The 16,155-nt window shown below is 39.5% G+C and overlaps 1 protein-coding gene across 1 annotated transcript in view; it reads left to right on the top strand.

The window, feature by feature from the left end:
• The first annotated feature begins 8,024 nt into the window (after positions 1 to 8,024).
• Positions 8,025 to 16,155, top strand: part of LOC125138359 (ubiquitin carboxyl-terminal hydrolase 14-like) — a 73,456-nt gene continuing 65,325 nt past the window's right edge. Inside the window, exons 1-2 of the mRNA XM_047810426.1 lie at positions 8,025 to 8,056; positions 9,258 to 9,324. Of these exons, the coding sequence (XP_047666382.1) occupies positions 8,030 to 8,056; positions 9,258 to 9,324 (94 nt within the window). The 5' untranslated portion in view covers positions 8,025 to 8,029. The remainder of the gene's footprint in view (positions 8,057 to 9,257; positions 9,325 to 16,155) is intronic.

Genomic DNA, 16,155 nt, shown 5'->3' with positions numbered 1-16,155 from the left:
TTAAACTTTCATTCGAACATCTGCACGTGCTGGGAAACATGACATGTAGATGACATGTTATTCCTCTAATTTAAATACATTTATCTTGAGTTTTTGTATTATATTAATCTTTATATTATTCTTTAAATTAACTTTTTATTTTGTTTTTGTTCTGTAAAGCTGCTTTGAGACAATGTTAAAAACATATGAATTGAATTTTAATTTTTGTAACGTAAATGCAGTTATTATATTATGATCATTGGAGTCTCTCTTCCCTCTATCATGGACACTTACACCACACGCTGAATCCGCAAAGCCAACAGCATTGTGGATAACCCCACACAGCCCTCACACACACTCTTCACCCTATTGCCGTCTGAAAAAAGGTACAGAAGCAATCGGGCCCTCACGACCAGACTGAGTAACAGTTTCTTTCCACAAATTATCAGGCTCCTTAATAACTGAACAGTACTAAGCACAACACACACACACACACCAACTGTATGGACTGCACAGATTTACACTAAATACACACAGTTCCAATATATATCCATCAGCCTGTTTACATGCTGTTTTTTTGCACACTTTTTGCTATTTGCACATTCTGTCGGACATTTCAGTTGATTGCTGTTTTGCACAACCCTGTACAATATCTAAGGTAGCTGCTGCTATAACAGTGGGTTCATTCCAATATTTCTGCACACAGAATATTGTTTGAACATACAGTATTTACACTGGTCAGCGCTGTTTCTGTTTATTGTCTTTTGTGTATTGTCTTCTTTGTATTGCCCTGTATTTCTGTTTGCACTGTATTTTGTCCTGCACTGTCTTGTTTGTCTTGTCATGCACATCTCCTTCTTCTCTTCTTGGAGGATTCTGTGAGCCTCTTTCTCTCACCTCCTAAAACACACACATGGGGCAAGATAGGTTTAAACCTGAGGGCAATTGGCACAAAAAGGAGACACAGTGTATTATTTGTTTGTGTGTGTGTGTGTGTGTGTGTGTGTGTGTGTGTGTGTGTGTGTGTGTGTGTGTGTGTGTGTGTGTGTGTGTGTCATGTACAGTATAAACCTGTGATTTTAGCATTCAACTTTAGCACATAAACCATATCCTCAGCACACAAGCATGCTGAATAAACTAAAAGGTTCCATTGTTTTTGGCTAGTCTATTGTGAACTGAGGATCATCCATGCAGAGATTCCAGCAGTAATTAGCAAGCATGGACAGATTTCCATTTCCCTTGGTATCTTTTTAATTTGAATCACTATGTTCTGCCGAAACATTAATGCAGCCCAGCTAGTTTTATATTAAGTATCATGTCTTTTTATTTTCATGTAATGTGGCATTTATGATTGTTTGTGGTTCATATAATATCATAACTGTGTCTGTGTATACTGATAAAATAATTGTGCGCGTCCCCTTTAAGAGTTACTGCATGCATAAGGTTTGTTAGTAATGCACTGGCTCAAAACGTGGCTTTGCCTAGATTTTTGGTCATTATATTGTGATTGGCCCTTTTCCCACTTATTCCCACTTCTGCAGGTTATACTGAGTATTATGATTGGATAAATGGGTGGAGTTTAGAACTGCAGTGTGTTTTTTTTTTCTTTTTTTGTGTGTCTCTCTTCAGGTTTTAAGGCTAATATAGTGTAACACTGACAAAGTGTGTTAAAGCGTCTGTATTTGTTATTGCTACTTATTTGTGTATATAAACTGTACAAGAGTAAAGTTTACGAGTTGTTTCTTCTGAGTGCTGCACAGAGCAGCCGAAGCTACGCTAATTCTCATGACTATCTGACTGCTTTCCTACAGTCCAACATTGCGTTTAGTTTAGTTAACGATGTGACTGGGAGGAATTCATGGACCAGTTGGGACTTACCTCGCACGTTGCTATGGAGTATCGTTGCTATGGTGATAAAGGATCGCGCTGCTGTTCGGTAGATGAGGGACTACAGAAAGATGTACAGCTTCAGAGGGGGGAATTTCGTGTTCCAGCCGCCTGGGAATCCGTTCAGGTGATCTGTTTATTGTTTTATTTCAGCTCGTAAGGGTGAAGAGACCATTTTCTGTTTTAAAGGCCACCACGATTTAAACCCTATGTCGAGTCACTTTGTGCTGTTATACACATACAACATCAAATATACTGAATATAGGCTTTAATGTGAATTTAATATTATATTTATTTCACATTAAAGCCTATATCTAGTATAACACATGGAAAACTCATTCAGTAAAGAAGGAAAATCTCTTTCTGGATCTTTGGGTAGCTCTTAAAAGAGCTGTTGTTTAACGTCGTTTGGTGAAGGGTGTTAGTTAACACGCAGCCCTGAGGCAGATCACCAGTAGGACGGCTGTTCTGCTTTAGCATCAGTGGGCTCATGCAAAATAGTCTGTTTTAGCTTTAGAGTATGTAAACAGCCTAGGAATCTTGTTTCGCAAAGGTCATATTTATCATCGCACCCTTCAAACAAAAGTTGTGGGGCCAGACCTCCTGTCATCCTGACTTTCACTAATGTGCTTTCTTCGTTAAGCTTAAAAGAGCTGTTGTGTTTATTTCGTTCAGTGTTGAATGTTTATCTGACAAATACGTACAGAGGGCTATGGCCAGTGTTATGGCCAGTTTTGTGGTCGGGGTCAAAGGTCCTGAGGCTGCACGATGATCGACCCCGCCTCGATGTTGTACTGTAGTCCGTCAGGTTGTGACCGTCACCCAGTACGGTGTCGCCCATGATCAGCCACTGGTGCTCCGGGGGAATCCCAGTGAGGTCCTGGATCCTCTCTTTGACCCTCAGCATGGTGTCTCCCTCTTCGACAGCGAGGTAGAAATAGATTTCTGTGAGGGTTTTCACCCTGATCAAAAACATTTCCACCATTGTAATCTATATGGGAAAATAATAATAATTAGTATTAGACACTACAGTAATATACTACAAGTAATATAATAATTTATTTTATAATATTAAGACACTACAAATAAAATAAATATAATTTCTTCTGAGGAAAAAAAAATTACATTCTGCTGCCGTAATTGAATTTGAAATGCGCACCTGGTATATGTGACCTACTTTTATATTGTTGAACTCGAGTACACAGTTTTACTATTTACACGTGTGGAAAACAAACAAACGTTGCACAATACACTTTTACCACTTCAGCATCCGCTGCTTTATTAACTCACATGGCAGAAGAACATGCCTGGACTTCGTACAACGTGAAACACGTAACGACGTGATGACGTAGCAGCACGATGTCATCACGCATAACTGTGATAAAATGATAAGAGTGCACTTTACATTTTACGTATGCGTGAGTACTGAACACCCCCATTCACTCTTAGCTCATTGTGTTATCAGAAAAATAATACTCAAAACAACAAGTCTTCACTTTAACATAAATAAACATACACTTTTCACATTTTTAAGTGCCAAACGTATCTCGAACAAATGTCTTTAGTTTTTGCTTTGTCGTCATGTCAGCAACCATTTTCTCTGTGGGACAATACTCCAAAATTACCAGAATTTACAGTTTCCCTTATAAAATGATGTCAATGTGTTTGCACCTCTGCCTACAGATTGGGTTTCTGGCTAGTGCTATGGTACCTTGGTTGTCCTCATATACTTTTGATTGTGTATATTGGTAAGTGTCCATACACTTAAGTAGCTGTTTCAAGTAGATACATTCCTGCATGGCTGACGCTAAGGACATGTACTCCACTTCACGAGTAGATAATGCCACTGTAGATTGTTTTCCAGGAAATCAAAGAACTTCCTTTACTTAGATTGACACAGTATCCTGAGATACTACGTCTGTCTTTTGTATCTGACGCCCAATCAGCATCCATATATACTCTTACACCTAGTCCCTGTGTCGTTTCTTCTGAAGCATAGTTCCTGTTTTGTTGTACCTTTCAGGTATCTGAACACATGTTTTACTGTGTTCCAGTGTTGTTCTGTTGGTTCAGCAAAATGTTCAGATAGTCTACTGACAACAAAACACGACCAGATTTAACTTCCCACTGCCTCCCGGAACTTCTTTGGCTCTTTCATTTTTTCTGCATCTTCTGAATAATCAATTGAATCACTTTGTGCTGCTATAATGCTATATTGAATCACTTTGTGCTGCTATAACGCTATATGGAATCACTGTGCTGTTATAACACAGAGAAACGTGTGTTGAGACTACATCAGTGTGACCCGAACTCACTCATGAGACTAGACCTGTAGTGTTCCCAAGCCCCGGTGAGGTGGGACGAGTGCGAAAGGGCAATGCCTGCACTCTGAGCACCAATATACGTCAAGTAGGGTGAAGGTTCACTTACAGTTTAGTGCTGTCCAAATGGATCACCCGACACACATCCTACATTTCCTTTCACCCAACATAAGTAGACATTACTAGATTCAGTTGTTGAAATTAAATAAAGTAAAAATCTTTTTAATATTTCACTAAATTATTTTTTATTTTAAAACAAGTGAACAAAGAACAAAAAAAAATAAATGCAGGACATGTCCTTATTGTCCACTCCTGAGGCGGAGCACCAGAATAATGATGGACCCCTCTTGGAGCAGCCACTGGTGGTGTGGGGGTATCAATTTTAGGGTAAAGATCATTCTTGATCATTCAGAGCCATTGTGTTCAGGGCATACACCACATCAATGTTGATGTCACAGGTCCTGAGACGGACCACCAGCATAATTGTCGACCCCTGCTGCTAAAACCCTATATTGAATCATTTTGTGCTGCTGTTACAGTACGTTCTGTGTTTGTTGGTTCAGTGTTGTGTGTTTTTTGTTCTTTCCCGCTCTCTCCCTTTGCTCTGCTGATTGTCTCCTCAAATCACTGCCATTGGACACCTTTCCTGTCGATCTTGATTATCCTGTGTGACGTCGATCCACCAATCAACACCCGATCTTGCCTATTTAAACCCGCTACCGTTCATTCATGCCAGTTATGTTTTCCTTGACCCCGTTTGATAACGTGTGCTGATTTGTTTGTTGTGTTGTGTTGTTTTTCCATTTGTATGTCCGACTGTTCATGTAACCCAACTTGTTAGTCACTTGTTCTGCATCTGTATGTTAGTGTTCATTCACCCTGTGTCTGTGACTTTGTTTATATTGGGGAAAGTGGACAGGTAAGTACGTCATGTGACATACATTGTGCAACATGTAGGTAATCATTTCTGTATTAGACACACTAGGTTAGGAGCGCGTGCCACCCTCTGTACGTTTTGTTTGGGTAGGTAGTGTAGGGTAGTTAGGGCGTCGTTCGACGCTGAAGATTTGTCTCATTACTTTTCCTTTATAGCTTAAGTTAGAGGGTTAAATTCAAGTTAGAGCGGTTTTGTTTTGCTTATTTCTTATGTTTTGGCACCGCTCGTGTCCCTTTCCCCTTTTGTGTCTTCGTCTGTTTTCTGTAAATATTGTAAATATTATCATCACCTTTTTTCACTTGTCACCACCACTTGTATATTAATAGATACAGGTTTACACACTATTTGTTGTCCTTGTCATTGATTGCCACATACACAACAAAAATCAAACCTTATAATCATTTCATGTTGTTACATCCCATCCATACCCCTAAACACCCCCTGGGATCGTAACATCTGCTAAACCCCTATATTGAATCTTTTTGTGCTGCTGTAAAATTAATTTGAAAGTAAATAGATCACCAGCATCACTTTAGTGCATTATTAACCTTCACGGTGTGTTCATAGAAATTTTAAGAGTGGAGTAACTGCCATACCATGAATATTCGGTTATCCTTATGTGACCATCTCATCCAATACAATAAAGAAACAAAGTGAAATTAATGCAGCAAAAAGAGAAAAAAAAACAAATAAAAGACAACAAAGACAGAAAGCATGGAAGAAGGAAGCTATGGAAAATACACTACACACAGTCGGCATAAAAACACAATCAGCAGCGGCAAAAAACCTGAAGAAATTTCACAGGATGTTGTTGGGAAACATAAAGATCATGAGATCCCTGACAGGAGGCTGACAGAAGCATAATGATGTTATGGAATCATACTAATAAATGGTATAAAAGGGTTTTAGAACCAGTTATTAGTGTGCATTCACCTAGAGGCAAGCTTTGTGTGTTACACTCGGTTATTGCTGATAGTTTCTGTTTCTGTTTGTTGGAGACTGTTTCTTGGTTTGTTATTATCTTTGCATTTTAATTTCTTCTACTTATGCTGGAATTGTTTGATTATTTGAAGCAGATTTTAGTTGTAATTTTCTTTTATTTTACTTTACATATATTACTGTACACACAGCTTTTAATAAAAACAAGGCCCCCCATTGTGAGGATCCTGAAAAGACAAAAAGGTCTGAGTCCGTCTAAAGATTCAAACATAAGGTTACGTAGAAGAACTTGAAGAGGACAGAGTGACTTCGAAGGACACCTGCATTCAAGGTAAAACCAACTCTGATAGTTGATCTTGTGTTTTCAATACTAACCCAGTTAGGTAATAATGGTGTGGAAGGTTTTCTACATAATCCGAAAGCAAGTGTCACTGAGGGACACGTACGTCAGTATAAATTACTTCAGGTGTAATATCTTTTTGGTCAGAGCAGCATGTCACAGCAGGTTAAATGTACAGTTGTTTACAACCTTCATAATGTTTATGTTCATTACTAGACTTTAACCAGTAGATGGCTAGTGAGTCTTCTGTACAGAACTGTTCTATTCAAATCACATCTCTATTAAAATGCTGCCATCAACTGTTGCTATTGTATGTTTACATCTCCTTATTTGCTCAATGGTCAATTACAGACTGCACACTAGTTTGTAGTTTTATGTCCTGTAGTGTATTGAGTTGTCTTTCTGCGCTGTCTTTTGTCTTGCACTGTTTGCAATAAGTGCACACTATGCACTTTATGTAGCTGGGACAACTTAGGTTTCAGTCCTCAGCTCTGTGTTGCTCTATGTTGTGTTACTTAGCACGATGGTCCTGGAGAAACGTTTTATTTCACTGTGAAATCTTTCTCTCTCTCTCTCTCTCTCTCTCTCTCTCTCTCTCTCTCTCTCTCTCTCTCTCTCTCTCTCTCTCTCTCTCTCTGAGGAGTGGGGAAACATTAAGATCAAAAACATGAGTACAGCTAAAAGTCATTTCTGATGAAGAGATTAACAGAGAAAGAACAAAAACTCAGGTGTGTGTGTGTGTGGTGGTGGTGGTGGTGGGGGGGGGGGGTGTGACCTTCTTGATGATGGGATCGGCTGAGACGCTGCCCGAAGAGCCGTCCGTCCGTCCAATGTTTGTAGAGGACATGACGGAGGAGCAGCTTGCTTCAGCCATGAGACACTTTACGTTTATTTATCAGTATTATTGATTTTATTATTTCAGAGATAACCTAAACTCTCCATATTGTGTGTGTAGATGGAGTTACCATGTGGACTGACGAATTGGGGATCACGTGCTACCTGAATGCCACAGTGCAGTGTCTCCGCTCATTGCCTGAGCTCAGAACCTCTCTCAAGGAGTGTGTGCGCTAATAACTCCTAATTACAGAAATCAAGCATTGCGTTAGTTCAGGCAGGCCACGCAGTAAGCTGCATCAGCTGCTAATCAGCTGTCCACAAGGCGCACCAATCCAGCACGACTTCCGTAATTTCCCTCCTTCAAATCCTCGCCTTTGACACCCTCCTCCGTCCCCGACTCCTCCAGCCAGAACCTGTCGCCAGCGCCGATTAAATTCTTCACGTAAAAAATTCGCACCTCGCACAATTTCGGTTCTGATTCTGAGCTGTAATGGGGGGTCTTTTCATTCCCCAGCGCTGCCTCCCCGCCCCGTCCATGCATGCGCACGGACAGGCGCATGGGATAATTCTCCCAGAACAGAACCATTCCGCCAACACTAACTGTATGCTCGCTAACCTTCATTTACGAAGTGGTCCTGACTGAACTGTCATTTACTGTGTGTGGAGGAACTTGAAATTTGTGTGTGTGTGTGTGTGTGTGTGTGTGTGTGTGTGTGTGTGTGTGTGTGTGTGTGTGTGTGTGTGTGTGTGTGTGCAGGTATTCTGGTGCGTTGAGGTACTCTGGAGAAAATGTGCCATCTCAGTACATCACAGCAGGTCAGTGTCTTATTTTCAGGACAGAAATGTGGGCGGTGCTACAAACCATGGCGACCACAGATTGAGCCAACAGAGTAGTGACCCAAGACAGGACAGTCTCTCACCTCAATCTGTCTTTTTTTCTTTGTATGTCCATTGCTCACTGGTCCTGTACTACTCCACAGTGGCGGCAACCTGCTGGACTAAAATAGGCTGAAAATAAACACTTATTATACAGTAGGTGTACCATGGTGATTCAGGATACTGACTCAAGTACTCACCGATATGGTTTCGGAATTGGAACAAGTTAAAAGGAAAGAACTGTGAGACACAGCTTTGGGGTAACTTAGTTGATTCAGAACACTACATAACAGGTTTGGCGCTAGATGACGGTCGTGCTAAGCGGTGCAGGTAGAGAGGAGAAGTAGAAGAGAAGAGGATGACACCATTTGCTAAGGGGGATGTTTTCATTTTCATCCTTAATACAGTACATACATTTTAAACCACAAACTACGGAGTATGTTTTGGACATTATTTAACCTTGCAAAAGATGAACAAAATTTTAGAATAATGACATTTCTTACTCCAAGTTTTTACGGGTGCTGAGCTCCTTTGTATGGGTGCTTTTTAGGGGTGCACCCATGTGTGCACACATTCCTCTTTAACTCATTCATGTGCAGAATGAAGTGCATGGAGTTAGAGAACGAGGAACCCGTCGTAGGTATGGAGAGCAATCTGCAGCTCAGCTGCTTCATCAAATATCTAGCAACCGGCATATTTTTATCAAATATCTAGCAACCGGCATTAGATTGGTGAGTATCTGAAGGAGGGATACTTTGCATTTTGATTGGAGAAAATTTGACCAATTTTCTGTATTGATGCACAGGTTTATATTAAAGCATTTGAATGCTAATGTTCATATAATGTTATTGTTTCTATAGTAACAGCTCACTGACAGGGACTTACAGTAGGGATGTGCTGTAATAAAAGTATAACAGACTTTTCTTTCTTTTCTGAGATTATACTAATCTTATTAATATTTTTCTGTTCTCTTAATACAGCGACTACAAGAGGAAACAATTTTTTTTCCATCTCTACAGAGAGACGCTCTATACAAAATCACTACAATGCTAAAATGTTATTATTATTAGTATTTGCGTGTTTTTTTTTTTGTTGTTGTTGTTGTTTTTACAATACCTGTTTGTTTATCTGTGCGTTCCAGACTAAAATCAGTCATCTCCCAGGGTACCTGACAAGAAGAGGGAGTCCTCAACACCAAAGTCCTCAAGGTAAGATCTCTTTACGTATCCTCAGTACACCACCTCAGGTATACACCCTTTGTTGTGCAGTATGTCCTGGACTAGGGCTTAGGTTTATAGGTGAAATTAGACAGGGTACGGTTCCACCCCCAGTACTTTTAGTTCGACAGCTAGGAAAATATATTTGGGTTCTGCTAAATTTTGATCATTTTGCACATAGGACGTGAAATTCCCCCTCATGCTGGACGTGTATGAGATGTGCACATGAGGTCTGTTTACCACCCAGTCTAGGGTTGGGCTGCATAGAGTTATAGCTCTGGATTCAGTGATTTGATACCTTTTATAAATGGGCAAAATCAAAGACACAAAATAAAATTTCTAGATAAGTGTATTGGTATATTTTAATAGATAAACAGTGTACACAATCAACAGTACAATGGTAGGGAGTTAGGGAAGTCCCACTGTATTTTTCTTTTCTTTGCTTTCAGGTAAGAATAGTTACCTAACAATTAGAATTGTTTGTTCATTATTTTGGCCTGGGTCCACCCTGAAGTGACTCCTAAACACACAGGGGGAAAAAGGAACCCAGTCCTAAAGAAATAAGGCAGCCACTCGCCTACTGCCAGTGACACATCGAACAATATTACCGATGATATATATATAATATATATATATATATATATATATATATATATATATATATAATATATATTACACAAACACACACACACAAAGTGCATGTAACCACAGCAGCAATTACAAGGGTAAACCAAGCTCAGAGTCAAAAACAGGCAGAAGTCAAAACCAGAACAAGAACACAAGATCACAACAGCACAAAATGTTTATGTAAACATGGGTTAGACAATTGTGATAAAGTGTGCTGTGCAGATCTGGCCTCTAAATAGCAGTTACTACGACCTGCAGGCTGTCCCGACGCATCAGGGCCGCTCGAGCTCCTCTGGCCATTATGTCGGATGGGTCAAGAGGAAAGAAGGTGATTTCTCAAAAGAAATGAAAGTACAAATATTTAACTAACTTAAACAGCTCCCACAGAACTCCACCGTAACCAGTCAGGCCACAGCTCCCACCAGTCTGGCCACAGTTCCCACTTACTGTAGAACTCAAAGGAGCAAATGAGTGGATAGGTGAATGTGTGAGTGTGTGAATGTGTGACTGAATGAATATATGCATGTCAGCACAGGCGTAAACAGAGAAGGCACGCGTAAACAGCATGTATAAAAGTAGGGCACGTTAACCAAGTGCGAATTTCAAATTCAATTTCAGGGGAATGTAAATAATTTTTTCCTCAGAGGAAATGATATTTATATTCTTTGTAGTCACTAGTAAACAAACACTTAAAAAATTTTGGTAATGTAGTGTCTAATTTTAATTATTATTATTTTTCCATATGGATTCCAATGGAAATCTTTGTGGAGACCCAGTTCGGCGACGTCTTCCCCTAGAGGTCCGGCCAGGAAGCAGGGTTGAAGACGTAAAGACCAGTATATTTGCCCTAAGAGGGATTCCCCAAGACCACTAGATCCTGATTCTAGGCGACACCATCCTGGAAGATAATCGAACCCTGTCAGACTACAACATCCAGGAGGGGTCGACTGTCCACCTGGTGATCTGCCTCAGGACTGCACGTTAACACCCGTTCAACGCCGAACAAAGTAAACACGATGCCTCTTTTAAATGTAGGGTCTCCGTTGTTTGAGAAATGCTTCAGAAAACTGAGTCGGGACGACAAACTAAACAAAAATCAAAACAGACGTGTAGCAATGAGCAGAAAGGGGGGGCACATGTGTGACATTAGCAGAAAGCGGTTTCAACATTGACATCGAGGATAAAAACAAAGAAAGAAAGCGAAGAAAGGCTTACGATAAGGCAAGAAGTAGGACGTGTTAATATAGAATCAGCTTTCCAGCGCTGGAGAGAACTGAAGGAGCAGGAAGTTGGCCACATATTTACAGGTGCTAAACGCTGTTACTATACAAATAACACCTCTTTTCTATCGTAGTAATGTAGAGAGGCAGCTACACCCGCGTTTTGTTTAATAACAGTTTTAGCTCGGGAGTTATTGACTCGGGAAACTCCAACCTGTAAATATGTGGCCAACTGTACTTAAGATGTCGAGGCGCTTTTTTCCTTCTCGATAGTTGAGTAACGTTGGTTTTGCTTTGTTACACAGAACTAATATATGCCTTTGTCCTTTTCATGATTATGCTTGTGTATCATTTTTGCTTGTTTGTTTATCTGCAATCGTATTGTTCTTCCCTTCAGCTATGATAAAGACACATTTCTTTCCATTAGTTACCAGGGTTACGTATGTATGTGTGGGCAGAGCTATCAATACAGGGGTGAGACCCATTTGGGTTCGGGGCGTGTTTGTTTTGGTGATTTCAAATGTCAACATTGGCTTTCAAACATCGGAGACCCTGCCTTTAAGGTTAAACCTTAATCTTTAGGCTTTGTTCATAGACCTTCAAGTCATATTTTACAATTTTGTAAATCTGTTTTTGTTTTTTAAACTAGATCCCTCAAACATCTATCAGTGATATAATGAATACACTGAATGATATTCTGATACTCAATTGTGCATCATATAATTTCATATATGATCTGTTCCTCACATGCACGCATGCACGTGTAGACACACACACACACACACACACACACACACACACACACACACACACACAACCACACACACTTCTTTTTGAAATTCATGTTGCTTTTGAATTTTTTCTTTATATAACTTTATTGATCATATTTACTTCTTTACAAATGACCTGATGCTTTGTATCTCCTCTCAGCGTGTGCTTTGATATCTTGACATGACATTTTTGTGCCTTAAATAATGTTTTTATTAAAGTTTTATACATGAACAATAATTAAAAAAAGCATTTAATAAGCATTGGAAGTGGAATACAGATGTTATGAATTCACAAATAGCTCTGTAAGTTAATCTTTGTACATGAGCTGCAAAAATATCAGTATATGGTTGAAGACACACCTTCATTTCACAGGGCAATTCTCGAGAACCCCTCTAAGGTAATTGCTCTAATGAGCATGGATTTTAGTGGGGCAGGGCAAAATTTATAATCACATAACCTCTCCACTTTTTGGTCTGAGGCTATTACATCTGATTTGTGCTTTAATCTACTATTTAGTGATTTACTGCATAATAAACAATTGAGAGTCCAAAACATAGTCATCCAGTCTACAGTGTAGCAGCTCATTTAGACCAGTTTACAATAATTAAAGTAATTATACTGATAATCTGAATGAATAACAAGCTAGTTAGTATCAGGCTAAATGTTATGTTTATGTAAACCAGTAGCCGCGATGCTAACAAGCTACTTAGCATCAGGCTAAATATTATGTTTATGTAAAACAGTAGCTGCGTTGCTAACAAGCTAGTTAGCATCAGGATAAAAACTTATACAGTGTAAACCAGTAGCTTCGCTTGCTAAATAGCTACAGTAGCTTGCATCAAAAAAAATATTATATCACATAAACCAGTAGTTACATTGGCTAACATTTTAGCTTAACTCGAGTATTATCATTTAAATGTTTTAATTATGGCAATTTAATGGCAAAGTTTAAAAAGTTTCAATAAACTATCAGTCTATCCTATACATTATTATTCCGAAATCTGATTTATTATTAGATGTTTTAGATTGTTTGTCTGGAGTTAAAGCTGCTTCTACTGAATTAACATCTGCCCTGTCCTCTATTTCATGAAAACGATCGTAATAATAATAGATTAATCATTTATTAAATAATTGTTGATTTTACTGATCCTTTTTTTCCCCTATGTAACACAAGAGTGACCTGAATAAACAGTTCAGTCAAAATAACATCCTACAAATTACCAAATGTGTTTGTTAACAATAATTCTCACCCCAACCCTTTACTTGAACCCCATTTCTGTATAATGTCAAAAAAAAAAAAAACACCCCAGGAAATGTCAAGAATTTTATTAAAGCTTTTTACAAATGGGAAAATCTGCATTAAACTTGTGCATTTCTTCCTCTCGCTAAAACCACATAGGACCGTACGCAGTTCTCATATAACGTCTCTCTTCCTGATACGTCTTTTTCTCTTCATCCCAGGCTTTTTTCTCTTTCATTCTGTTCTCTCTCTCTTTCTGCCAGTTCTGCTTAATATACTCCCAGCACTCTTTCTCTTTCTCCCAGCACTCTTTTTCTTTCTTCCGTCTATCTTCCTCTTCCTCCATCTGCTTTAGGTCTATCTCCCATCTTTCTGATGCCTTCTCCCATAACATTCTCTGTTTCTTCCAGATCTCTTTCTCTTTCAGTTGGTCCTCTTTGTCTTTCTGTAAGACCTGTATCATCGAGTCAGCTATCATTTCTATTCTGCTCCATCTTTCTGAGCTCATTCTGTCTCTGGTTTTCCTTCTCAAGCTCTTGTATCCTCTCGTTCTCCAGCCGGCCATCTCTGTCCTGCTGCTCTCTGTTTACAAAAAAACATGGTTTCCACGTCCCCCGACTTCAGAATAAGTACCTTATTCTTGTCGTCTGTTCTATCTCTCGCTCATCAAATCCTCCAAGAGCATCTGAATAGCTCGTTCTCTCTCCATCTGTTCCTGCTTAAAATCTGCGAGAGCTCTCTGCATTTCTTCATACAGATTATTTCTCTGCTCGGCCTTTTTGATCTCTTCCATTCTCTTTATTCTCCTCAAGCTCTCTTAACTTTTTAGCCATTTATTCCTTTTCCCACTGCATTGCTTTCAGCATGCTGTCTTTCTCCATAAGCTCCTAACTGATGCAGGAGGCCACTGGCTCTGATTGCTCTCTCTCCAGTTCAGGGATTTTGTCCAAATCAGCCATTTCTACACTATAATAGAAATACAGGATGGATAAACAATACAGTCTGTGAAGAGCTCTGATGAGGTTTAGTCTAAAACCTTGTTGTGCTTCTCTGTCATGTGTAAGGAGTTCTGTGGAAGTTCTGTCCATGTGATGTCACCGTCAATCATCACAGGGCTGTCAAGTGTCATGCATTGAGAGTGACAGTCATTTCGGCCTTTTGACACGTTCTCCAGCCAGACATCATATTTCTCACGCAGAAAAACATTTTGACTATTTATCATGTATTTAATGTCACAGAGCCCAAAATGTATCTGTCTGCACCGCCGTCTCTATGGAACCAGGCAGGAATCAAGCGCATCTCAGTTCTTAGTCGAGCCTGACACTTATCAGCCAATCAAAAAAAGGAGGCTACACAATAGCCAATCAGAATATAGCACTATCTGGGTAAGATTTAATGCAACAACCAATGATTTAATGCAACAACCAATGAAAAAAAAAAAAATAAAAAAAAAAAAAAAAAAAAAAAAAAAACCTTAATTAGAGAAGGTATCATCTTTATACAATTGAGGGTTAAGTGCCTTGCTAAAGGACAAGCAATGGACACTTGGTGGACCTTGGATTCAAACCCACAACCTTCCAACCATGGCCCACTATCTCAACCACTAAGCTACCACATTCACATCAGCCTAGAAGGAAAAGGTGTTCTGTTATAAGAGCTTGTTTCCATATTAATCAGTATCTTGTATATTCAAACTGCTCAAGTAATTTAATATACTTACTAACTGCCAAATAATTTATAAAGTGTGCACTCAAAACTGAATACAATTGTTATGATCTGTATGTTGCTGAGAATAACCAGTCAAGTCAAGAATCTATTGTCATTTCAACCACATATACTTAGCTGACATAGTACATATCAGATCAGAATCTGAATCAGAATCACATAGTGAAATAAAACGTTTCTCCAGGACCATCCTGCTATGTAAAAAAAAATAGAGCAACACAGAGCTGAGGACTGAGACCTAAGTTGTCCTAACTACATAAAGTGCATAGTGTGCACTTATTGCAAACAGTGCAAGACAAAAGACAGCGCAGACAGACAACTCAACTCAGGGTTGTGCAAAACAGCAATCAATCAACTGAAATGTCAGACAGAATGTGCAAATAGCAAGAAGTGTGCAAAAAACAGCATGTAAACAGGCTGATGGATATATATTGGAACTGTGTGTATTTAGTGTAAATCTGTGCAGTCCATACAGTTGGTGTGTGTGTGTGTGTGTGTGTGTGTGTGTGTGTGTGTGTGTGTGTGTGTGTGTGTGTGTTGTGCTTAGTACAGTTCAGTTATTAAGGAGTCTGATGGCTTGTGGAAAGAAACTGTTATTCAGTCTGGTTGTGAGGGCCCAAATGCTTCGGTACCATTTTCCAGGTGGCAGTAGAGTGAAGAGTGTGTGTGAGGGGTGTGTGGGGTGAAGAGTGTGTGTGTGTGAGGGGTGTGTGGGGTCATCCACAATGCTTTGCGGATGCAGCATGTGGTGTAAGTGTCCATGATAGAGGGAGGAGAGACTCCAATGATCTTCTCAGCTGTCCTCACTATCCGCTGCAGGGTCTTGCGATCCGAGATGGTGCAGTTCCCAAACCAGCTGCTCAGAATGCTCTCACTGGTCCCTCTGTAAAACATAGTCAGAATGGGGGGAAAGAGATGTGCCTTTCTCAGACTTCGTAAGAAGTAGAGATGCTGCTGGGCTTTCATGGTGATGGAGCTGGTGTTGAGTGACCAGGTGAAGTTCTCTTGTACCCTTGTACCTTGGGTCAAGAAAGGTGGCTGTGATACTTTGGCAATGAAAATATTAATCTATTTATGGAGATTGTTATTTATCATTTTAATTTTTTAATTAAAAATGTACTACTTTAATTCCTCATTGTTAGACCTTCTGTTGCACAAATGATTTGTAAAAGTGTTCGTCTTTAAAAGGAATCCACTGTAGGAGTCGCATTAGAATTCATATGAGGAGTTTATTATAGG

The sequence above is a fragment of the Tachysurus fulvidraco genome, chromosome 1 (genome assembly GCF_022655615.1).
Source record: "Tachysurus fulvidraco isolate hzauxx_2018 chromosome 1, HZAU_PFXX_2.0, whole genome shotgun sequence".
NCBI classification, from domain to species: Eukaryota; Metazoa; Chordata; class Actinopteri; order Siluriformes; family Bagridae; genus Tachysurus; species Tachysurus fulvidraco.
The sequence above is the reverse complement of the archived record's forward strand: the minus strand, read 5'-3'. Positions and strand labels throughout refer to the sequence as shown.